Source organism: Melozone crissalis, unplaced genomic scaffold, assembly GCF_028551555.1.
Source record: "Melozone crissalis strain CALT ecotype California unplaced genomic scaffold, PUWL_Pcris_2 ptg000042l_1, whole genome shotgun sequence".
Lineage (NCBI taxonomy): Eukaryota > Metazoa > Chordata > Aves > Passeriformes > Passerellidae > Melozone > Melozone crissalis.
The window spans coordinates 28,833,640-28,858,473 of NW_026535820.1; the positions used below are offsets into that span (position 1 = coordinate 28,833,640).

Genomic DNA, 24,834 nt, shown 5'->3' on the forward strand with positions numbered 1-24,834 from the left:
AAAGTAATTTAAAGGGGCAGAATATTACACATAATAAACAGATGGCGTTCATGGGGCTGTGATCATTTAGATGTGTGGCAGCTCATAGGAGAAAAATTTAAATGTCATCTTTTCTAGTCAAATGACCAGACTTATTATTTCAGTGCATTAAAAGGACATTTTGACAGCTGACACTACCAGAAGGGATATCATGTTGTTATACAGATTAAATCAATCCAGTTCTATGGCTGCAGACTCTGAAATGAGTTTATATTAGGAATTTGCCCCAGACTGATTTTAAATTAGTTTCTACTGGCAAGAGTGACCTAGGATACCCAAAGTCCACACGTTCACGTCTTGTTATGCTGTAAATTGTAAAATGCAGCCAGAGGTCTGCATGCTGTCTGTAGCTGTAGAAGAGAAATGGAAAGAAAACTGATTCTTGGAGATGGAAAAAAGCATCTCCTTTGTTGGCACAAGTAACCACCAAGTGGATACTTATGATACTGCATGTGAAATGTTTTGTAAACTGGAAACAGACTTTCCAGGGAGAATCTGTGCTGCTTTTCTCCATTCACATAAGCAAATCTTAATTTATAGCATTTTTTCCTGACTCTTTGGCTTTGTTGGTTTGGCTTAAGGTCTGTGTACTGTAGTACTGTATGTTTAAAAATCAAATGAAAGGGAGCCATCACATACAGTGGTAGATCATGATGCATTTACATGTGAGTATGTCCATTTTTTGACTTCTCTTCTAAAAATCCAAATCTGAAGTAGAAAAAAATGATGGCTTAGGAAGTTCTTGGATGATTTTCAGGACCAGTTTTGTAAAACTTAATTACTTTCAGTTATTTCCTTGAAGCTGTTCACTGCATTTTCTTTGCAAATGATGAATAGCTGGGCACGGAGCAAACTGTAAAATGATCCATTAGTGAAATCCAATTTTCTATCAGACTTTCCAAGTAATTAGCTTTTCTTTAGGCAATATATTGTTAGTTTGCATGCATCCAATGTTGTATGACATTTGTTTAGGAAAGAGTAGACTATTCAATTTCTGTATTGCTTACAACAAACAAACAGCTCATAACTCTATCAAGATTAAGCATCTCTTAGTGCAAGTGAATCCCCTGTGCTAGTCCCAAGCAAGAAATCTGAGTGTTGGATCCTGCCCAGCTGAGCAGCAGCAGCAGTGCCACTGCTGTACAATGTTCCTCTTGTTACATGCAAGCATCTTCCAAGAACCTGAGTGGCTCTGGAGGCCAGGCCTGTTTCTGGGGCCTCACTGCTACCCAGGCATCAAAGCCAATATAATATAATATAATATAATATAATATAATATAATATAATATAATATAACAACCAAGGAGAGCCATGGTGCTGCCTCCAGCTTTGAGCAGAATAGTTGGTGACTGAGAAGCCTCAGAAGCAGATGTCTGCAGCTTCTTCCACAGGCACAATCTTCTGTTTTCTGTCTCTTTTCTTCAGAACAATCCCATTTTCTTCCCTACTTAAATTTTTCTCCTTATTCTTCAATGATTTACCTTTTCAGTTCTTCATAGCCCTTGCCTACCACCAACATCCTCTGTCAGTCACCTCTGTCCTCAGATGATTTTGTGTGTTTTAGAAGGAGTCCCTCTCTCCCACCTCTAGCAACCGCATTCTTCTTCTTGAAAAACAAACAAAAAAAGTCCTTAATTCTGGTCCAGAATCAGTGGCTTTGCTTTTGATTTATACAAAGGAACATAAAAGGAGGAATATGCAGAGATGCCATTATTGGACAACATTTCATATTTGCTGGTTTTGCAACTCCCTGTTTCCTGCATAGAACAAAACTGTGCTTCCAGTCCATGCTGTGCACATGCACACACACACATGTTCTTAGCAAAAGAACTCATAGCAAGTTTCCCAAAATGAAAAACAGGGATTGCAATGTTCTGGAAGTGATCCTGAGTCCTGGAAGAGAGGAGATCCACCAAAGGAGGGGGAATGGAACCACAGTGAAACCTCAAGACACAAGAGATACCAAAAGCATCCCTGCAGAGCTGCATCTCTGGAGTAAAATTCCAGCTGGGGAAGCACTTAGGCTCCATTTTATTGAGGAGAGCATGCATTGCTGGCCAAACCTCTTTAATATTTCTCTTTCACACTGAAAAATCAACAACTTACAAAAGACTGAAATAAAGTCTCCCAGCACTCCAAAATATATTCAAGGAGAAATTGAAAATGACATTTATTCACGTATTTGGAACATTCCATGCACTTTCAGCATGGATAAACTGGGCATGGAATTGGGATGAAACACTGGGATGAAACACAGGATAGTTGAGATTAAGCAGAAAAAGGGTGAATGTTTTTTCATTTGGGCTTTTTGGTCATTCCAAAGAAAAGTGCAGGGCTGAAGCAGTGCCCAAGGGCTGTGGTTCTCATTGGCAGTCAGAGCACATCTAGCTGGGTATTGACTCCTTGCCTGCCTGTCCTTTACACGTGCCTGCTACACGACACACATCTCACCATTCCCATTTGAGCCATTGACTTGTTATATCAATGCAGAGTAGCAGCACAAGCAGGCAGAAGCACAGAGTGCTTGCTTTAGTCCCTCAGGCAGAGGAATAGATGATGAACAAAGGGATGTAGGTGTGGTTTTCACTCCTTTTGAAGCACTGGCACTGCTGGACTAATGTTGGAGAATTTTGCTCAGAAATGGCTTATAGAGTTTTGTTCAGACATGCCATAATCATATACAGCTGATGGAAAAGTAAAAGGCAGCTGTGAGGAGCAAATTCTCAAAGCCTGTTTCTGTAAACTACGAGGTCCTCAGGCACATTTATGTAAACAGCAGAAGTTCTCAGGTTGTTTTTTATAACAAGTAAATATCTTGTCCTTGACTGTTTTGGGAAAGTAAAAGTAACAGACATGGAGGTTTTGAGAACCATTCATATCAGGGTGAGAACACAAATCTTGGTTTCAATAACAAACCACAGGTATTGAAAACAAAAGGAGGGGTTAGTGTTTAATCTGTAGCCTATGATGAGCTCGGGTTTTGCAATATGTATAAGCTTAATTAACACTGTTATAAAATGTGCCTGGTGGATCAATAAATCGGAGTTCGATGCTGATCAGAGGATGGGTCATCTCCCTTCACTTCATCAGACTAACACTTCAGCAAACAAGAATTCTTTGGCATGCCCATTCAATAATTTTCCAAGATATGTTGGCTCTGCAGTTTGCAAGCCAGTCCTCTGCTGGAAAAGAGCAATTTACTAACAGCCTCTCACATCATTCTTTAATCAGTGCCTCAAAATCAGAAGTGGGAACAGTACCTGCCCTCTCTGAGCACAAGATCCCTGTAATAGACTGCCTGTTCCTGGACAATGTTAGGGGAGAATACTGCCAAAAGCACATTGATATCTGAGCAATTTGTACATTGAATTTAAATGGGGAGAAGGCTGGGGGTTTTTTGGTTAGCTCTCTGCCACTCTCTCTAATTCTGAGGGAATCTCTCCAGCCCTCTAGACGGGTCAATTTTGATGTTTCTGACAGTGACATTGCCAATGTGTCACTGGGGCATGCTGAGAAAAGGACATGGAAAACACAGGTTGCAATACAGTGTACAGACTCAACAAAATGGCACTTCTGGGGAAGGGCAAAAACATCTTATATAAAGCCAGAAAAAAAGGAGCAAATCCAGCAGTGCACCCTTGTATTCTACTTCATGCTGTCATGGTTTGCAGATAAATCTAGTGCCTAGGATGCAAGATTTCAGGATCTATGGTGTCCTGAACTGACTTAGTTAAGCAATTAGTGACTGCTGAAGGCTGAGTAATCCAGAATGTTTTGGTACTTTGTTAAGATACTGGAGGAACTATAGTTGCAGCAAGCTGATTTTTATGAGAAAAGTTACAACCTTATTGATACAGGGGCTACCAGAGATGCAGAAAAGTTTGATGTGTCAACCACTGAGCTGGGAGCCTGGGGACAGGAAGAGGTTTGTAGGGATTGGTGAGGAAGGAGAAGTTCAGTGAGCATGCTGGGCCTCCTGAGCATCCAACCCACCACTGCAGGGCAAATAAGCTCCTCATGCTTGTGGTAACCAAGCCAGAGAGACAACCTAGCACAGCAGCACACAGCCCTTCTCTGTGTCTGTCTGCTCCACAGTGGCACAGCACTGTGGGGGCTCATGCAAGACAGTGCAGATGTCTCTGTCCTGAGCTGGCCTGGATGGAGCCACAGGGAATAGAAGTCCTTCACTTGTCAGGTTCAGCATAGTAAGGGGACACAGAAGATGACAAAAGGAGCAGTAAGTAAATGGTTGAGGAAGGGAAGAAGCAGAGGGAAGGAGTGTCCATTAGCATGTATTATTGCTTGGGCTACTCAGCCACACAGGTTTCATTTCACACTAGTGCTCCATGCATAGACAGGAAGAAGGATCACAGGACCAGGATTCTAGATTTTGATTCAGTTCTTGTGTCAGTTGCAGTATTCCTCTGTGTGCATGTTTCACAACAGCAAAAGCTGAGTGCAGAGTCCAGTGACGTGCCATGGAGATTCTAACTGGGTTCTGACCAGGGACTTGAGTACATAGACACCCCACACTGGGCTCTCCCACGTAAACATCAACATTTTCTACATGGTTGAGTCTAGGGTAAATGTAATCTGCCCTGTATTTTGATTAATCACCTATTAAAAATTATTTGGTAGGAAGAAGCTTGTGAGGATCAGGCTCATTAATTACTGCATGGCACACATGCATATGTAGATTAGGAAGGGCATGAACACACCCAAATGTTCAGCACTCTACAATTACAGCCCCTCACATGAGCAGCCCTGCCTTTTTTGGAGGCCAGGGCAAGGTTACCTCTGAAGCCAAAGTACTGACCGGATAGTAAATGATACTTTGATTTGTTTTGGTTTAGTGATAATGCTCTAAATGAGTTTGGGCTTTGAGGCCACCTGGTTTTGAAAAGCCAGGGGTAATAGGTAAAGCTAATGTTGCTGGAACGCTGGTGGCAATGCAATTTCCAGGGATAAGCAGCTCTGTTCACCTTTAGTCAACAAAATCAAACCCAGCAGAAGTGGTTTACTTAAGGCAAGCAATGTTAATGGAGTCAAAATGTCCACATAGACACATGCACATGACTGTGATGTAAATAGGACACAGTTTAGAAGGGATTAAAGCAACCAGTGAGGACTCCCTTAAACATCCTTCTTTAAATTTGCTGTCACTAGCTCAAAAATTATTGTTTGCAGGAAAGCAAAGAAATCCAAGAAAACTACACTGTTCTGTACATTCATATTTACAATCTTTCCTTTCAGTCTAGCAGTTTATGATTGTATGGTTGTATGGTTTATATAGCAACCAATGGTTAGAAAGTTTGGCTTGTGAATCACCTACACAGAAATGTATAAAATAAAGGGGAAAGGGGAAGACAGGCAAGAGCAGGAAATAGCAAGATACAATAAAGAGGCTGAAGACAACTAATTTCAGCTTTCGATGATGCTCAGAAGTGCACTAAAGTAGATGTTGTGACTTTATCTCATGTAAAAGAAAAGACAAAAAAAATTGAGCAATGTGAAATGTTTAGATGGCATACACCTGCAAACAGGGACATGACCGCCACTTGAAATTAATTTCAAAAGTAATGAGAGTGAGTTTCGCACGTATACTGTAGTGTCCATAGAAACTTTTTGTCCCCTTTCATCATTTTGCATGGAATTTTTCAGAAAGGACAGCCACACTATTAATGGCATTTCTGCTGGCCTCCCAAAGCCCCGTGGCTCTCAGTCCAATCCATCCAAAAAGCTGATTCACAGTTGTCCTCTCCCAGACCAGTGCTTATGTTTCAGGCTCCTCACTTACTCTGCTGCTACTGCTTCAGCTGACTCATACATGCTACATCCCTGTGATTAAAAGCAATGGCTCAAGTACCTACAAATTATTTCTTTAGAACAAAACTATTTCAAGGACAACATATTAAAAAAAAAAATAGAGCAGCTTAGATGTTTAGTTATCTCTGTCAGGACCAGAGAATGCTGAGCATCCTTACATTTTCTTTATACTTTGCTTTGTCATCCCCTGTCCCTAAATCACTTCTGATAAATGTGTGTTTTCCCACCCCTCCTTTCTCCTCTATTCCCAAAGGGTTTTTATGTATGCATACCTTATTTTCACCTCCAAATTAACAGCCTTGTAAAACAAAACTATGTTTCCATAGAGACAATTTACAAGGCTCTCAAAGCTGATAATTGGGACTGTTATCTTTCAAGAAAAAGTTGTTGTTTTCCCTCAGGTAAGTTACTATGTGGTTTTTGTGTTTGTTCTTCACATAATCCTTTGTGGATTCAGATCAATACAGGCTTGCAGAAAGCTGTGATAATACAGTGCACAATATTTGCCACAAAACAAATGTTTCTTTAATGCCTTTCTTTTGTCAGCTCGTGTCCTTGATTCCTATTTCGGTTTGTGAATTTTTTAAGGATGTGGGAAAAAAGCACCAAAGATTACTTCCATGTAGGAACATGAGAATAAAATAGGTCACCAGAAATCATCCTCTATCATACCACTTAATACCCTTCATAAATGAAACAAACTGCTTTTTAGAAGCAGTTTCTCTTTCCTTTGGCTAATTTTTTAATATTTTTCCCCCTGTTGCTCCCAGGCAAGATTTTTCCTAACATAAGTGTAAATAGAAACTTTACTCCAGTTTCTAAGTTCCATTTGCCCATTTCGGGTACATTTTGCCATCTGCTCTCCCACCAACACAGAACAGTGCCAGGTGTCAGGGGCTCCTCAGAGTCTGGGCTGCCAAGAGTGGCAGGAGCTCCCCATGGGAGCCTGGCAGCCAGGGCCCATCCCATCCCATCCCATCCCATCCCATCCCATCCCATTCCCAGTCAGGGGCCAGGTATCTGGGGGGCACCAGGGCAGCCCCAGCTCCAGATAAATTCCTGGGGACAAACCAAGGCTGGCATCAGCCTGTGAATCTCCGGCTCAGCACGGCCTGCAGCCGGACCTGCCTCATGCAAGACCCCAGCACTTACCTTACCCCACACAGCTCCACCAGCCAAATTCCCAAGTGATGCACCTCTCCCCCACGGCATCTCACAGACCATCTAGCATGCCCCACTGTTTCTCACTTTTTTCCTGTTTCTCTTGAGCTCCCTGCTATGTAATTTCATCCTGGTTGTACATACAGGCCAGGGAATGAGATGCTGGAAAGCAGCGCCACAAAAGGGGATCTGGAGGTCCTGGTTGATGGCAAGTTGTACCTGAGCAGTGCCCTGGCAGCCATAAGGGCCAGGGGTGTCTTGGAGACATCAGGGATAGCTAGGCAAGGGAGGGGACTGTCCTGCTCTGCTCTGCTCTGGGGCAGCCTCACCTCAAGTGCTGGGGGCAGTTTTGGGTGCCACAATATAAAAACAACATTAAGCCTTTAGAGAGTGTCCAAAGGAGGGCAATGAAGATGGTGAAGGGCCTTGAGGGCAAGCCGTGTGAGGAGCACCTGAGGTCATTTGGTCTGTTCAGCCTGGAGAAAAGGAGATTGAGGGGGAGATCTCATTGCTTTTACTCCTCGTGAGGGGAAGAGGAGGGGCAGGCACTGATCTCTTTGTGGTGACCTGACAGGACACCACAGTGACCAGTGACCAGTGACAGGACCTGACGGAATGACTTGGAGTTGTGTCAAAGGAGGTTTATGTTGGATATTAGGAAAAGGTACTTCACCTTCGGGATTGGGCTCTGGCACAGGCTCCCCAGGGAAGTGGTCACAGCACCAGCCTGACACTGTTCAAGAAGAGTTTGGACAGTGCTCTCAGGCACAGGTGGGATTTTTGGGGATGTGCTGTGCAGGGCCAGAAATTGGACTTTGACAATTCTTGTGGCTCTCTTCCAATGCAGGATATTCCATAATTAATTCTGATTCTAGGAACCACATCTGAATCTATTAAACCTATCTAAACCACAAATGTAGGAAGATCATAAGGATACTCCTAGCTTCGCCTGGAATAATTCAGCTGTCCAGATTGGTCTCTCCCAGTCTGTTATACCCCATGTTATATCCACCTATATATTATATTCCCTTTTATTACACCCCTTTACGGTTCCGGCCCCGCCCCACAGGGCCGCCCCCCGGCAGGCCGCAGCGCCGCGATGAGGTCCCGCCCCTTTTCGGCTCAAACTCCGCCCCCTAGGCGCTCATTGCCCGCGGATTGGCGGGCACGGAGCGGCGCGTGTCGCGGGGCGGGGCTCGAGCGGGGGTATTTAAGGCGCCGTGGGGGAGCGTGTTTTCTTCACTCCAGGTGGGAGCCGGGCTGCGTGGCCGCTGTGGGTGAGTATCGGGAGGGGTCGGGGAACCGCGTCCCTCGTTCTTGTCGTGAGGCGGCACCGCCGTACGTGGCCGGCTCTGTCCCTGCGCGGCCTGGCGGGGAGGAGCCGGGAATGCCGGGGCACAGCGCCGGCGGCGGGCCGGGCCTTGCTCCGTGTCTCCCGGTCTGTCCGCCCTTGGGGCGCGGCGGCACCGTGGCTGTCCCCGGAGAGAAGCTGCTCCTGCCTCTCTGCTCCTGTCCCTTCCTCACTGCCGCTCTCGCTCCCCGTGAGCTCTCCCCCCGCCCTGTCCTTAGGGAGCCTGCCGTGCCCTGCCTCCTTCCCTCCCGTCCCGGGGCTGTCACCGGCCTGGAGGCTGCGGGGAGCTCGTCCCGGTGCTGCAAAACCCTGTAAAGAAACCCGCGTTTAACCTTTAGGTCAGCTTCGGTGCTGCAAAACCCCGTAAAGAAACTCACGTTTAACTTTCAAGTCAGCCTCGGCCCGAAGTGCTGAGCCTGCGACCTGAGCATGGGCTCCATGGTGGCTACAGAGCGCTCTTGGTTCAGTGCTCTCCTCTGGGATATTCATGTTGTCTGTGGATAAGGAGGGCAAAGTTGTAATGGTGCAGTGATAGCCCCTTGGATTGTTTTATTTCAAGGTGGAACTTCTGTAGTCCTATGAAAAGGTAAAACTGTAGAGCCTCTTCTGCATGGGTAGGAAGGATTCAGCTCTCTGTTCTGAAGGACCTACAGGAAGTTCAAACTCTGATTTGGCAGATGAAGGGGGAAGTAACATCCAGCCTTTTGCTATGTAGTAACCAATACTTGCTTTTTGTAGTTTGAAGCTTTCTCGAGCAGGCTTCCTTGCAGTTCTTCAGTGTGGCTTGTGTGATTCAATGCCATTGTGATTTCAGAACTATATAACTATGGTTAGATGATAATTAAAGTAGTCTCTGACTTAACAAGTAGTCCAGATCTTGTTTGTGTTGGACAGAAAGTCAGCCTCCATGTAATTCGTGTTTTGTGTGTGTGCTCTGGAGCTGGAGCCCTGAGGTTTCTCTAGAAACCGGCTGAATGAAGGGGAGGGTCAGATGCCCTGGACTGATGTCTGTGTGCTGGTTTCCTGAAAAGCTCCATGTGAATCCTGCCCGAGCTCTGTTTGTGAGGAGGGTGGCTTCATTATGGATCCCCAGCTTCAGTGAGAAGCATTGCTTTAACTTGATTATGTCTATGTATTCCTTCTGAAGGTGTTCAGCTTTCACCTTTTATGACTCTTAAAGGGAATGCTTACCTGTCTGGTGATTTGGGATTGTTCTAATTGGTGTTTAAAAGTAATTATCCGAATTTAAACTCGATGTATGCTTTAAATTAAATCAATGCTATGTCTGGTGAGGGAGAGGATTTTTGTATGTCAAACACCAGTATCTGTGCAAGTACAACCTTGCTTGAAAGAAAATTTGGGGTGGTACTTGTATTGCAGTATATTGTGTGGGACAACTTGCAGCTGAAAAGGATTTGTTTCAAATATGTGGAGTAGTCAGCTGCTCAAGAAATCCTAAGACAAGCAGTCAGATGTTTTAACAGCTGTCTTGTGACTACCATGCAGAAGCAGAAGAAAGGCTTAAAGGATCTGGCATAAAGCTGACTCAACAAAATACTGAATCACAGTGACTGGAGCTGCTGAACATTCTTCTATTACATGGGCACTGGAGCTCTTCCTCCTAGTCCAGGCACTTGGATTCCAGAGGCACTCTTCAGGGAGCCTCCTCTGGAGTTACTCAAAAGCTTCCTGGGCACTATACTGAGTCATGTGTTGTAGGGCCACATGTTAGACCAGCTGACCTCCAGTGTCCCTTTCAACCTTAGCCACTCTGGGATTTGTAAAGCTCATTGTTTTCCTGGCTTAGATGAGGTGCTGTGTCTTTAGCTCTAACTCGAGAGTTAAGCTTAAGCTTTTTTGCTTTAGTGGGCAATATTTCTTTTCAATATTGATTTCAGACTGGTAAGGAAGACAGTAAACTGAAAAGGAGTCCTGGGTTTTCTCATGTGAACTTCAGTTGAAATAAAAACAAAAGGAGGAAGTGATAGCACTGAAGTAGTCACTGACAACTTGCTCATGACCTGCTGGGGCTGGCCTCTGTTCTTGTGGCTTCATTCTGACCTTATTTGTGAAATCTGAGTGGCAGGCTGAGACTTAAGGCTGAAGAAAGCACAATTTTCCAGCTGCTGTTTTTAACCTCCTCTATTCCAATACTCTGCAGAGCACAAAGTGTGGTGCTTTCTTGGACCTGGCTACCAGCATTTGAACCTATGGCATGCTATTAGTTGAGCTCATAATGAAATCTACTCTTTGAAGTTGCATTTTACTTGAGTAACATTTTGCCTGCAAGTCTACAGTGAAATTAAGTGTATGATTTCATTGAAGTGTCTCTAGGGACAAGACTGCTCAGTTCAACTTTGAAAGTTATTTTGAGGGGAGAGGCATAAAGAGTGGTGTTGAAATTTAAATATGCTTTTGTTTAGCCACTTCACTGTGGTGATTTCATGAAAGGGAGAGGCCTCAAGTTTTATGTTAGTACAGCTTGGTATGTGGCATTGAAAGCTGAAATGTGAAAGTCTCCTCTGGCTCTTGATAACTGACTGTCACTTCTTAACCCTGTAGAAGCTAAATTATTTTTCTCTCACAGAATCTTCAGCAACGCTGCTCTGAAAACTAGTCCAAAAATGTCTGGTCTGGAAACCCTCTTTAAATACATTGATGAACACCAGGACCTCTATGTTCAGGTAAGTTTTTTCAGTTTTTTCCTGCAGCATGGGCAGCTATGGGATATTAGAAGTTATGTGCTCAGCTTCAAGCTTGTTGTTCCATCTGTATGGTATACCCAAGTAATAATGTCAAGTATTGGGAGAGAGGAGAGAGCAAGTGTGAGGGATTTGAGTCAGGCCAGAAAACTGTTTCTTAAATTTAGGCATAGTTCTGTTTAAAAACTTTAATGTCCATGGTAAATTTATTAGGAAATGATGTATTAGTGTATACTGCAACTGGTGACCTATTTAGAAGTACAGGAAGCTGACACTGGTTCTGAATGCCAAACTAGGTGTATAGTTTCTTCCCTTTGGAGATGGGAGATGAAATGTATTATAAATGAGGCTGGAACAAAGCTTTCTTGTATAAAACAATTTATGCTGGGGTACAGAGGAAGAGGTTGCCCTCTCCAAAGAGGTACTTTGCTGCTTGACCTGCTGTTTAGTTTGCTGCTAGTTTAGGTTGTATTGTAATCCCTTTCATCCATGAAGGAGTCAGTGGCACAGCACTGTGAACTGAGGCATGAACTGTGCCAAGTGTTCAGCTTGACTTCTGCCAGTTCTTGCTGAACTCATGCAGGGAGAAAAAGCTAAAGTGGCCTTTTTGAGAGGCCCAAAAGACTTTACTGCTTCTGGATAGTTAAAGAAAAACTAAAAGGGCACCATAGGCACAAGCTGTGATACTCTTAAGCTTACTTGATGTGTCTGTAGACTTTGTGCAGTGCAGCAGGGACAGCTGTAGGCGAGTGAGGTTTTAGAGAACTTCCTGAGAGTAACATTATTGGTTACAAGTTCTTTGAGCAGAGGACAGAGCTGATTTGCCTCAGTTTGAGCTTGGCTTAAACCCGTTTGTTGAATTACAAGGTGTGGGGTGGTATTTGCATGGTGCCTGTTGTGCAGTGAAACCTGTAGCTCTTGCATCTCTGCAGCGCCTGGCAGAGTGGGTGGCAATCCAGAGTGTGTCAGCATGGCCAGAGAAGAGGGGCGAAATCAAGCGCATGATGGAGGTTGCTGCCAAGGAGATTGAGCGACTGGGAGGCACAACCAAACTCATGGATATTGGCAAACAAAAGGTACGTGAGCATCTCCATGGCAGCCTAGTAGGAAAAAACATCTCTTTAGGACACAAGGTGTTGTGCATGAGGAAGTGCTGGTTTCTTATGTTCCCAGTATGAAAGGCACCTAGACTCCATTGGAAGGCTGTTTATTTGACATATCATTGTAAAGAAAGATGATAGTATGGACATTCTTATGTCCCTGCAGATACTGGAATCTCCAAGCTGTGCAGCATCTAGCAGGCATCCAACCAGCATCCAACATGCTGTGCAGATCCCATGCATGGACATTTTTTTTCCATTTTATTTATTCAAGCTGTTCAGTTCCACCGACAGAAGGGATTTTGTGTGAGAATTTCTTGATGCACTTTTAGATTAAGTCAAGAACATGCAGGTGATGGAATCCCCAGTGCCCAGTGGGAGCTGCCTTCAGGTTACAGTGAAGAGGCTCAGTTTATCCTGCAGTCCAGGGATGTGCCCAGCACAGTACAGGCAGGAAGGTGAAGCTGTGTGTGCAGCATAGCATGGCACAGGCTTTGGGCTATTCAGGTTATCTTTGGGGGTCACTAATTCCTTGGTGCCTGATGGGCTTCTGGGTTGGGATCACCACACAAAGGTCCTGTGGGCAGTGGCCTGGAAAGGCAGTAGCCTGTTGAGGTGTAGGATAATGTCTTTGCTGCCACACAGTCTGAATGTTCTGTTAAAAACCTTTGTTTATAGTTGGGACCCAATTAAAGATGCTGAATTAAATTTTCGCTGTATTAAATGTGTTTTAAATACTTTTTGAACTGAACATGAATAGAGCACCTGCAAACAAAAATGTTAGACATTTAAACAACAGGCTGCTATTTGTCCTTAGACCCATAGACTATAAAGATACTTACTGAGGTTTCAGTAAGTCTGCCAAAGGACTTCTGGACTCTTTCAGAAGTGTTACATTTGTCACAGGATTGCATCTCTCCCTTACTGGATACAAAAGTATCATTAAATGAATTACTTCTCTCCTCACTTTTAGCTGTCCAGACTGCTTTTTTTTTTGACCCTGATAATGTATGTGCCTATAAGAATGATAATGATAATCTCATCCTAGAGAAATAGCCACTTGCTATGCTCCTTCTCTGAAGTGCCTAGCCACTACCTGCCTCAGAGCAAAGCCCATACCAAAATTTTGAGACTAGGATTTGGATAGTGGCGTTAAAAACCTTGTACTGGAATGTTTACTAGTTTTAGAAGATTGTCCTTGTAATTGGTGTGACAGACTGCTGAGTGAGATCTGTGTTTATAGGAATCTTCTGAGCAGTTTTTTGCTTTGGGCAACTGAATTGCACTTGTTTGTAACTACAGGTTGCAGCAGGAAAACAGCTGACTTGGGAGGGAATCTGTAGGGTTAATTCTAGCTCTGCTACTACCTACAACCTAAAAGCCTATCAAAAGCATTTCAGTTAATTAAGAAACAAAGTTGTTCTTTTCATCACTGTAACTTTTTGGTTGCAAGAACTGACTTTAGAGTTTTATACATAATAGCTTCATTAGGTAACTTTAATCCATCTGCAAGAGTTACTTTCAGTGTTTTATATTAAGTGTAGAGAGAGCTAGTCAATGTATTGTGTTGCTGCTATATCTGTGAGGGACAATGTAAAGCAACTGAACTTGTCAGATCAAAGTTGGTTTACTGCTGCACAGCAATTTGTTGTGTTGCTTACTGTAAATTCTTGCAGTAGGGCTTCAGTCATGAAGAGCTGCAGCTGGCCAGGGACCATGTAACCTCTTGATAAAAATCTGGAGCTTGGAACCCATATAAGCAAAAAGTCAAAGCTGATCTTGCATCTGCTGAACAGTGTGTAGAAGTACATGTTCACTGAAAGGGAAATACTTGCTGACTGGGAGTAGCTTGTGATAATTGCTTATTGGGTGTTCCAAGGGATTAAGCTAAGTTCAACTCTTGAACTCCTGAACTGAGTTCATCAGCACTACCCTGCCCTTAGTGTAACAATGTAGGCTGGTACAAAGAAATATGTCTGTTATGCTAGTCTTATTTGGGTGTAGGCACATGTTACACCCAGCCTTACCACTGTCAGGGAATTTTTGTCCAGAGAGCTGTACTGTGAACAGGATGAAAGTGCAGTGACAAGCAATATTGAATAGAGTTTATCACTTATGCTTAGGTCAGCATTAGATACAGCAGTTTGGCATGCAGTCAGCTTGCTCTGCTAAAATCTGATGTAGGATTGGTAGTTTAAAGCTAACAGTTCTACGTGGCTTGGAACATTTTGGCTGTTACTGGGACTTGTCAGGAAACTAACTGGCATGGTGCCACCAGGCCTTCTTTGGCACCCTGCTTCTGGCAATTGGTTTAAGTAGATTAGTTTTGTTTAGCTCTCGTGCCTCTACTCTCATAACCTCCATAATATTAAGGTAATTCATATATCTGCTTAAAGCTCTGACATTCCACATTTTAACAAAACTTCTGCCTTCCTATTTCTAGCTGCCTGATGGATCAGAGATCCCCCTGCCACCAATTGTTCTGGGGACACTGGGCACGGATCCACGCAAGAAGACAGTGTGTGTGTATGGTCACCTGGATGTTCAGCCAGCTGCCCTAGAGGATGGCTGGGACAGTGAGCCCTTCACCCTGGTAGAGAGAGATGGTGAGAGCAGTGGGCTTCACAAACTGATAAACAAGTGTGGTATTCCTCAATTGTTCCAAAGCTGTGCTATTGATTGAAAGGGGGAAGGAGAGTTAGAAGTGGTATGGGTGTTTATTTAGTACTGTTGAGGTGAAAATGTGCAGGTAGGGAAATGGTAAAAAAGTTGAGCTGCAGAATCTCAGCTACTCTTGGAATTGTTTCCTTTTCTGATAGTCTAGGCTGTAATTTGCAGGTTTTCTTTCTTGTAACTACAGCACAATCTTAACAGCTGCCTTCCATGGTGCCAGCTTGTTGCCAAAGAGCTTTTTAGAACTGATTTCTTGTTCACAGCTTGAAGCCTGTAAGGTCATGTCAGACAGCAGGATTTTTGAACCATTACTGAGAAAAAATACACAATACAACTTCTTCAAGCCTGGAGAAAGGAGTGACACAGCAGCCTCTCTGGGTTGCCTTGTGTTTAACTGCTCTACTATGGGAACTACAGAACCTCTTTTGCAGAGGTAGTCCCCCAAAATTTGTCCCTCTCCCATAAATGGGGATGAAGAAATGGTGCAGTATCTCCTGTTGAAACAACATTGCCAGCAGTCAAGAAGACTTAAAACTCCATTTTCTATTAAAAGTTGGTGCTGCTGACAGCTTCTTGTTTCACTTTGTCAGTGTTAAAGGTCAGCTCAATTGGTGGGCATTAACCACTCTTGTTCCACAAGCATTAATGATTGCCAGAGAAAGGAGTAGCTGTGCAACTAGTACTCCTGCTTGGGCACTTATAATCAGCAGAATCCAAGTTACTAAACTGAGTTATCTCATCTCCTGGAAAGATCTAGACTTGCCTCAGGCTGTGGCTTGTCTTTGTGGAGCCTGGCCATGCAGGAGACATTCTCCAATGGCTCTTTACCTTTGCAAGCTGTCTGGCCTGTTCTGTCACTGGTTATGTGGAGCACTGAGGGAATGTAGCCACAGCTCTGAGTTGCACTGGTAGTGCCTCTGCTATGATCCTATGATCCTACATTTTCTCAGAATTCCCTGTGGCCTGTGGAACTCACCTTTGACTAAATTCCTTTCTGGCAAGATCCACTTTTATCTGGAGAGTCCAGGGAAGTGATTTGTAACTAGCCACTGAATTTTTACTCTTCAAACAAAGAATTACTGAACTGAAGATAATACTTGATAGATTTCTGTTAAAAGCAGAAAACTTGTTTCTATACACTGAGATGTTTGTAGAAAATTGTATTATCATGAAAAATAAGGCGACTATGTCTTCTCCTGGGTTATAATAAATTCCTATTAAGGGAGCAGCTGAGGGAAGAGGTGGGGAAGCTCTCTGAGTGGGAGAACTATTCTGTATCCATCCTACTTGAAAGGGTATGTGAAGCAGGATGTAAGACTGCTACTTATGAAGAATCAGAAATTATTCATTAAGCAGGGAAAAAAGGGTTACGCAAAACCAAATGTTCTCATCTAGGCAAGAGATGAAACTTCATACTAATTTTTTTCCTCACTGGTTAATTTCTATCTTGTTTCTACAGGAAAGTTGTATGGGAGAGGATCAACAGATGACAAAGGTCCAGTGCTTGCCTGGCTGAATGCCTTGGAGGCTTATCAACAAACTAATCAGGTATGTGCCCAAAACATATTCTGCTTTTTCACACATAGCTGAGTCTAGCAATAAATGTTACCTAAGCCACAAACCCTTGTGAGGGAAGCCTGCTTATTCAGCCGATTGAAGGAATGATGCAATAGTCCTGTAAATTTCCTGACTTCCTAGTAGAGTTAAGGTGTCTTGCTGATAAGTTAGTCCTGTAGATGCTTAGGTTGCAATTCTAACAATTTTCTTTTAATGAAATATGTAGGAAGGAAAATACATATGCAAGCATGTGGATCAGGGGGAATAATCAAATGAGATCACTGTCATGTAAGGATGTCAAATTACTTTGGCCTTCATCAAGGCTTAATGCCTCACTGCCACTGAGCTCTAAGAGGAGGTTAACTTTGTAGCACTAAAATTGGGAGCTTTGCTTATTTCTGTTAAAGAATGTGCAATCACAAATAGCTCAGGGTGTTTTCTTAATCTTGCAAGACAAGTTCCTATTGCTTTTGAGAGGAATAACCAGTTCTCAGCTGCTATCTAGGTATAAAGAATATGCTAGACTGGATAGACAGGGTAGCTCTGTTCCTACTGTGGCATGCAATTCCTGTGGTTTATGTTAGTTTTCCTAGCCAGGTGGCTTCCCTTTGGCAACAGATTTCTGCTGTGTTCCCATGCTTACAGGGTTTGGGGGGCAAGTTTTTAATACTTTTTTGAAGAATTTGAATTCCATCAAGTGAAGGGTGGTGTAAGTGCCCTCAACATAAGCACAATCCAAACTTGAAACCAGTTAGTATATAATTAACAAATTCCACTGTCGTTCCACTGGAGTTATTTTAGCCATGTCCATTTTTCTGCTTTGAATGCAACAGATGAAAATTACAGATCGCTGAAGGAGTCAAGTGTTCTCACATGCTTAATCTGTTCTTGTTTGTCATTTCAAAGGAGTTTCCAGTAAATATTAGGTTTTGCCTAGAGGGTATGGAAGAATCAGGATCTGAAGGCCTTGATGAACTGATTTTTGCTCAGCGAGATGCTTTCTTTAAAGATGTGGATTATGTTTGCATTTCTGACAACTACTGGCTAGGCAAGAAGAAGCCTTGTATCACTTATGGTTTGAGAGGTATCTGCTACTACTTCATAGAGGTAAGTGCTGAAATGCACTGCAAATCCATTATTATTAAACTGAATTTTCCACAGGAGAAGAGTGGTAGTGCAAATCTTTTAATGTCAGTAGCTTTTTTCAGGAAAGAAATTGGCTATTTATGTGGAATGTTTTTTCCTCGTAGTCTAAACATCCTTCTTTTGCTATTGTATCTGATACTTGGGTGGGGGGGATAGCTTTCAGATGTGTGAAGCAAGATAAACCAGCATTCCACTGAAGGATTGTCTCATAGCATAGATATCATCATCCACATACATCCTTCTTATAGATGGGTGTCACATTTGTGCTTTCCAGTCAGCTGGAATATCTCCAATTAACCAGAACTCCTGGTAGATGATTGAGAGTGGTTTGACGAGTTTTTACCAGTTCCTTCAATACTTTGGGGTGGGATGGATCCCATCTGGGCCCATAGGGTGGCTAATTGACATAGCAGGTCATTAACCATGTCCTCATGGATCATGGGCTTCCCTCATCTCTCCATCACCAACTTCCAGCTCAGGCAGGGCATCCTGAGAACAACTGATCTTGATATTGGAGACTGAGGTAAAGACCACATTAAATACCTCTGCCTTTTTCTCATCCCCTGACACTATGCTGCCCTCTGCTTTGAACTAATGGTGGGGACACTCCTTGGCCCTTGGCCAGATCAAGTTCTAGCTGGGCTTTGGCTGTTGTAGTTTCCTCCCTACATGGCAAAATCTCCGTGCTGAATCTTCATTCACTTCAATCAGGTGGAATGTTGTGACAAAGACCTTCACTCCGGAGTTTATGGTGGTTCGGTCCATGAGGCCATGACAGATCTCATTGCTCTGATGGGTAAGAAAACACAGGTTTCACTGAATGCATTTAAAATGGGAGCAAGAGCCATCCAAGCATGACTGAGTTTGCAGTAGCAAAGCGGTGACCAGTGAAATGGTGCTTGCCAGGAGTGCAAAACTACTGCCTTAGATACAGAAACATGGTGAAGGTCTTGCCAAGAAGTTGTCTATTTACTCTTAGCATTCCCTGAAACCTTGCTGTAAATTTGCATGTTAATTAGATCAGCTGTCTTCTCAAATTCTGCTGTGGGTATGATACTGAACTCTCTGGGAATCCTACCTTCAGACAGCCAGTGAAATGTAGCAGTAGAGTTAAACAGAGTAGCTAGCAAGTGTACATTTTGGATACAGGCAAATCCTTTTAAGTGTCTTCCATGTTCAGTGGTGCATGCTCTGGAAAATAGAAGTCTAAATTTCATTGCATTTGCAGAGTTTTCAGAAGGCCCAGACTTCAGTTTCCCAAGGAAAGTGTTCCCAGCAATGACATCTTGTATCTTCTGGTTGAATACTGATATTAGGTGCTTCTTGTTTACAGGTTCTCTTGTAGACAAGAAAGGGAAAATCCTCATCCCAGGTGTTAATGAAGCTGTGGCCCCTGTTACTGATGAGGAGCTGGCATTATATGAGAAGATTGATTTTGACCTGACAGAATATGCAAAAGATGTAGGAGCAACAAGACTTCTGCATGATGCGAAGGTGTGCTGCACTTCTTCTCTGCCCTGTCTAGATTAAGCTGTCTGTATTAGTAGGAGACCAGAAACAAACTTGTGGATGTGTGTGTGTTATTAAGTAATTTATCAGGCAGAGGATTCATCTGATGTCTTCAAAATGGTGAGAATGCCTTGAAGATGTTGCTTACTGCATGGTTGACTGCATACTTAACACTTTGCAGAGGAACTGCTAGTGTTAGGTGCTTGAAAACTTATTCTAGGTTATCCCATGTTTAACAACTCTGAATTTGCTCCTTACTCCGTATAAATAGTATTTGAAACTTGTACAGAACTTTTATGCTGTTCTCTTAATGCTAGATAAGAATGTTGGCAGCTTTCCAGAGGCCAGGTGACAATCTACAGGAAGCATCTGATTTCCTACATGCGTAGGAAGTTCAGTGGGTTATCAGAAATAAAGCAGTTGCTGAGAGGTGATTGCTCCTTAGGTGAGAAAAGGGCTTGAAACCCAGCTTTGCTGAATTCAAGGCTGGCATTCTGAACATGTTCCTAGACCTGGCAAACAAGGACTGTTTTGTAATCATGAGCTAGGCAGCCCAAATCTTTGAACAATCTCAAGCTCAATAAACTCATGTCTAAAGTTAAATCTGCATCCTGGGAGCTCTCCAAATGAATGCTTTTAACAGCACTGACTCTTACAAGGTACAGGTATTACATACTAATTTTAAAACCCTAGATGTAAATACATCTCCTGTCATAAAAAGCAGACAGAGGTGTTGTAAAAGGCAAGTTTACATGTGCAGGTCTGTCCTCTGTCCTAGTACTGTCAGGAGACTTCAAACTGAACTCAAATAGGAATAAGTAACAATTTATATCCTCAGCCTTGTCTTTACATGCTCAGGTTTATATCAACTGGGAGCAAACAGGCTTCCTTGCTTAGCTCTGTCCTTTAAAGTAATGGATGAATTATAACTTGGATATAAGGAGAAGCTGGCAAGATGCTCTTTGTGATACTGAACTGAAGCTGTTCAGTCTTGGCTCAACAGAAATTCCAGCTAAGGGACTTCTAAGCTGCATACATGCAAGAAGGACTTTAGGGCTTGGAGAGATGACTGTAACTTCCAGATAAGAAGCAAATGTGCTTGGGAGATTTGAACTGTGACAGCTGCATTTGCTTTGAGAGAAGATTGTAAGCAGTTTGTACCTGGAGAAAAAACAACTTGTTAACATAATGGACACAAAATTTGAGTCTCCTGCATTTCTGCAGTGAAGCTCATGTTGGAGACACTGCACCTGTGTCTGCTCAGGGCAACTCAACAACTGCACTGAGTTCAGCATCCAATGCAGTGAACAGCTGTGCTCAAGGTAACAGAAAGGAAATGCAGGAAATGTACCTGGAAGGCAATGATGGTCAGTTTAATCAGCCTGCAGTTCAGGCTTTTTAATACAGCTGATGATATAAAGAAAAGCACACTGTAAGCCTCAGTTTGAGCAGTGGTGAGGCTTTTAGAAAATGTCTTGGTGATGAAGGCACCTGCCTGTCCTGAGGCAATGGAAATTAAAACTTTCAATGTTCCCTACAAACTGTGCTTGAGCACCTTATAAATGCTGCTTGTGTCCTTATCAGAAGCAGACTGGTTGTGTCCCCTAAGTTCCACAGAGCTAGGAGAGAGCCAGACTGGAACTGCTGAGTCTCTTAAGGTGCACAGAGCCCAGCTGTGTTATCAAAATGTGTGCTTAATGGGAGTAACAGCTTCTGAGTGATCTTCAATGACCTGGATTTCTGCATGGGAAAAAGCACTGTTTCTTGCAAGTTCTTTATTAGGTTGATGAAATCATTAATTTAAGGAACTCTGTCAAACTTCATGTAACCTTGCATTTTTCTCTTTGCTTCTGCAGAGAGAGATCCTTATGCACAGGTGGAGATTCCCATCCTTGTCTCTCCATGGGATTGAAGGAGCCTTCTCAGCCTCTGGTGCCAAGACTGTGATTCCTAGGAAAGTGATTGGCAAGTTCTCAATCAGGCTTGTGCCAAACATGACTCCTGAAGAAGTCACAAAGAATGTATGTTGAGATGGATTGCTGCTAACCAAATAAGTGTCTCTAAACTTTTGTTCACCTTGCCTTGGGGAAGAGTTTCTCTGTTTTCTAAAGCAATTCTGTTCATTTGCTTTCCCACTATCTTCCCTGAACTGCACCTCAACATGAGATAACTGAGGGAATCCTGTGGTGCCCCAGTCCACTGTAGTGGTCTGATTACCCAGTTTCTCTGAACTCAAAAGGGCTTAGAAATAAATGCTAGCCTAATTGTGGGGCACTTGGTCTGCCAGAAATGCATATTCAAGAGCAGCAGTGTTTGACATACTGCCTAATTGTTCTACGATACACTGTTAATTTGCCTAAAGAAGATATTCTGGTTCAGAGCAGAGAATCATTGGAATACTTCAAGATAAGAGCAATAAGAAAAGTATTGCTGCACAGTTGTAGTGATCTGCAAGTCCCTAAGATTCAAGGGATCTCAGCTTTTAGAATATGAGCTTTGCCAGTGCTCATACAAATGCTAACAGTAGATAAGATCATTCAATCTTTCTTACAGGTTGAAGACTACTTGAACAAAAAGTTTGCGGAGCTGCATAGTCCCAACAAATTCAAAGTGTACTTAGGCCATGGTGGAAAACCCTGGGTGTCAGACTTCAACCACCCCCACTACATGGCTGGTAGGAGGGCCATGAAGACAGGTCAGTGGGTTTTTCTCTTGTTCCAGCACCCCAGGAAACACTGTGAAGGTCATGTTTGCTGAATATTAACTGTTCTGCTCTCATGTTTAATAACTTTGGCTCACTGAGTGAGGAAGCATGTCATGTGCAACCTTTAAACAGAAATTTAAATACAGGCAGGAGAGATAATGGATATCAAATTCAACTATTCTGGGACAAGTTTATTGATGTGGTGGTACTTTTGCATAAGGATGAGACTGTTGGTTCAGATCACTTGCTAAGCCAAATTCAGTGAAGTTTGGTCACAGCACCCCTCTTAATCAGTTTAGCTAGATGGTATTGGGCAGGTAGAGCAACTTTAACTTGTATTGGAGTACAGACAGGCCTTCAGATGAATTCTTGGTGTGTGACTGACAGTGACAATATTCCAGTGCTACATCTGTGGAGAGAATCTCCACAGTTTTGTGGCCTTTGCAGTCTGGCTGATTTGGCCAGCACCTGGTGCAGAGGGGAACATGATGGCTTAAGTGAGGGTTTGTGGGGAAAAAATAGGCTTCAAGCTGACTAGAGTATTGCTTTTCTAGTGTTTGGAGTTGAACCAGACCTGACCAGGGAGGGAGGAAGCATTCCTGTTACCCTTACTTTTCAAGAAGCCACAGGCAAGAATGTCATGCTGCTTCCTGTTGGAGCTGCAGATGATGGTGCTCATTCTCAAAATGAAAAACTAAATAGGTAAGCGAATATCTATTCCTGTGCTGGGGTGTCTTGGCATGTATTATGAAAAACACTAAGAACTGACTTCTTGCTGTTGTTTAATTCTCTGGATTCTCAAAGTGCCATCCTCCCCAGGAGAGAATGACTGACTGGTTGAGTAACTAGTTTGTAGATGAAGTCTGATTTCTACATTGATATGCTTGAAACCAGAAGCAGGTTTTATACTTTGGTCTCTAAGCTTGGCTACCCTCTCCCCCAGGGGTGGTGTTTCTGTCTTGCCAGGGATGATGTAGGGGTTTGGGCAGTAGTGCCTGATGCCTGCAGCAGCAATTCCTATAGAGTTTGTCATGTGCATGGAACTGATGTGTGGCTTTGCAAATAAACGTCTGCTAGAAATAAAGCTCAGTGGAGACACTGCTAAAGGAAGCTCTTCTTTGCAGGTACAACTACATCCAGGGGGTGAAGATGCTTGGTGCATACCTCTATGAAGTTTCCCAGCTGAAGGACTAAGTTAGACACCTCACTTTCTGGTTTATGGATTAGAAGTCTGAATTTTCTTGCAAAATGTCATCAAGTACCAAGTATAACATGGCTCCCCTTTTCTACCAACACTCCACTGCTTTGATGGGGGAGAGGGAAAGGGGCAGTTCCACTTGACAAGGAACATGATACGCCAAAAATACTTCTCTAAATTCTTACTTTATATGAACAGACTATTCCTTAACTGGTCAGCAGTCCTGAACTGCATCTTCATCCCTCTGTATCACTTCAGTTTGCTGCATTGATCTACTTTTCCTGTAAATGAAGAGGAATGATTTACTCTCAGCAGTTTAAGTAGCCACAACAGTGGCAGAACTTCCGGCCAATTTAAGGTTCTTATTCCTGGGTATGTCCTGGAAACAAGTAATCAAGATTATGGGGCAACACTGGAATGTGCTCAAGCTGTACTGAGACATCTGTCTGTGCTGAGTGATTTGGAGGAGCAGTTTGTCTCTTACAGTTGATGCCTGCCTGCAGGCTTCAATTTACAGGGAATCAGGTTGTAAGAAATTTCACTGTGGTAGTGACTACTGGCCATTTTTGTAAAGCTGCCTTTGTACTACCAAAAAGAGTAATAAATAATCATGCTGTAGTTTGACTCTTGGTCTCTAAGGTTTAAATAATGGCTTGGGTGGAAAAGCAACTTTGGGAACTTGGGAGGGATGCTTCTGTGGCTATAAATGCAGATGAGCAACGTGGCTACACAGGCTATATCTTGTGGGAATCTAAATTTTTATTCCTGGGTTCTGTCTCTGTAAGAATTTGTTGACCTGAAGCTGATGCTGCAAACTCCAGCTCTCCTGTGAGAAAATGAGCTCAAAATGTTTGATTTTGGCTCTGTAAACCAGATCATCACACTGTAGCATAACTGAAAATACTAAAGGGAGTGAATGGAATGTGTAGGCACAAACAGAGATCACTAGTTGCGACTACTACTGACATCCAACTTCAAGCTGTCTACTGGATACATTAAACTCCAATACTTCTGTTATTATGTCAAAAAACTCCAGAAAAAACCAAACCTCTTAAATGATTGGAATCTGAGCTGGATTGGGCTCCCTGCTTCTGAATGACCTGATCAGCAGCCTAAGGTAGGTAAGTGTTTCAAGTGATGGTCCTTGGCTCTGGTACAGTATGGTACAGTCCTGTGTCCTGACACAGGTCAGCAGCATGAGATGATTCCCCCTTTGAAGGGTAGAAGGTGGGAAAATCTTCTCTACCTGGTTTTCACTGTTGCTTGATCTGGAGACTTTACAGTGGAGAGCTGTTGGGCTTGGGAGTCTACTGGTGTCACTGAAAACTTGCTTTGGGTTTTTTGGTTTGTCACTGAAGTTGATGACTGGAGATAATCTGGTGTCATTAACCCTTGCACTTGGAGCTGGGGTACAGTCACACCATCCTGTGTCAGTTCTTGTGAGCACTGAACATACGCTGGGGAGTGTATGTTCATTAATTTGGTTGTGAGCTATGTTCAGAAACCATGTGTAGTTGTCCTTTTGTAACAAATTTATTGAGAATCAGTTAATTGGCTTAAGCTCTGCACTGCAGACACTGTATCAGATCCTGTACTTGCTGATTAAGTACAGCCTGGCAGAGTTGTGGAGGAGGCCCAAACAGAAGAAAAGATGTCAAGAGGTTTGTAGAATAGGCTGAGGAGCCGATACTGTTGAATATACAGCAGAAATATTTTGATATGGGGAAAGTGCCAGAATCCTATGAAAAAGACATTAAAATGGGCCTTTGGCCTGAGCAACCTGCAGGAGCCTATTTAAGCCCCTAGGAGTATGTTGCTAAAGTAATCACTACTTAATGAGACTTAATGGGACTTCATATTTCTTTAGA

General features: G+C 43.1%; 1 protein-coding gene across 1 annotated transcript; it reads left to right on the forward strand.

Moving 5' to 3' along the window:
- Positions 1 to 8,658: 8,658 nt before the first annotated feature.
- On the forward strand, positions 8,659 to 23,569 carry CNDP2 (carnosine dipeptidase 2). The gene is made up of 12 exons (XM_054284897.1): positions 8,659 to 8,715; positions 10,965 to 11,061; positions 12,012 to 12,155; positions 14,623 to 14,785; positions 16,312 to 16,400; positions 17,316 to 17,516; positions 18,267 to 18,351; positions 18,889 to 19,049; positions 20,921 to 21,085; positions 21,618 to 21,759; positions 22,323 to 22,470; positions 22,893 to 23,569. The coding sequence occupies exons 2-12, from the start codon at positions 11,002 to 11,004 to the stop codon at positions 22,960 to 22,962; spliced, it is 1,428 nt and encodes a 475-aa protein (XP_054140872.1). The 5' UTR covers positions 8,659 to 8,715; positions 10,965 to 11,001; the 3' UTR covers positions 22,963 to 23,569.
- Positions 23,570 to 24,834: the final 1,265 nt, after the last annotated feature.

What these genes read in the sequence shown, in the direction of transcription:
- CNDP2 (XM_054284897.1), top strand. Translation starts at nt 11,002, where the DNA reads ATGTCTGGTCTGGAAACCCTCTTTAAATACATTGATGAACACCAGGAC. An exon ending in TGGATATTGGCAAACAAAAG is followed by an intron (nt 12,156 to 14,622) that starts GTACGTGAGCAT and finishes TCCTATTTCTAG; the next exon opens with CTGCCTGATGGATCAGAGAT. An exon ending in TCTGCTACTACTTCATAGAG is followed by an intron (nt 17,517 to 18,266) that starts GTAAGTGCTGAA and finishes CACTTCAATCAG; the next exon opens with GTGGAATGTTGTGACAAAGA.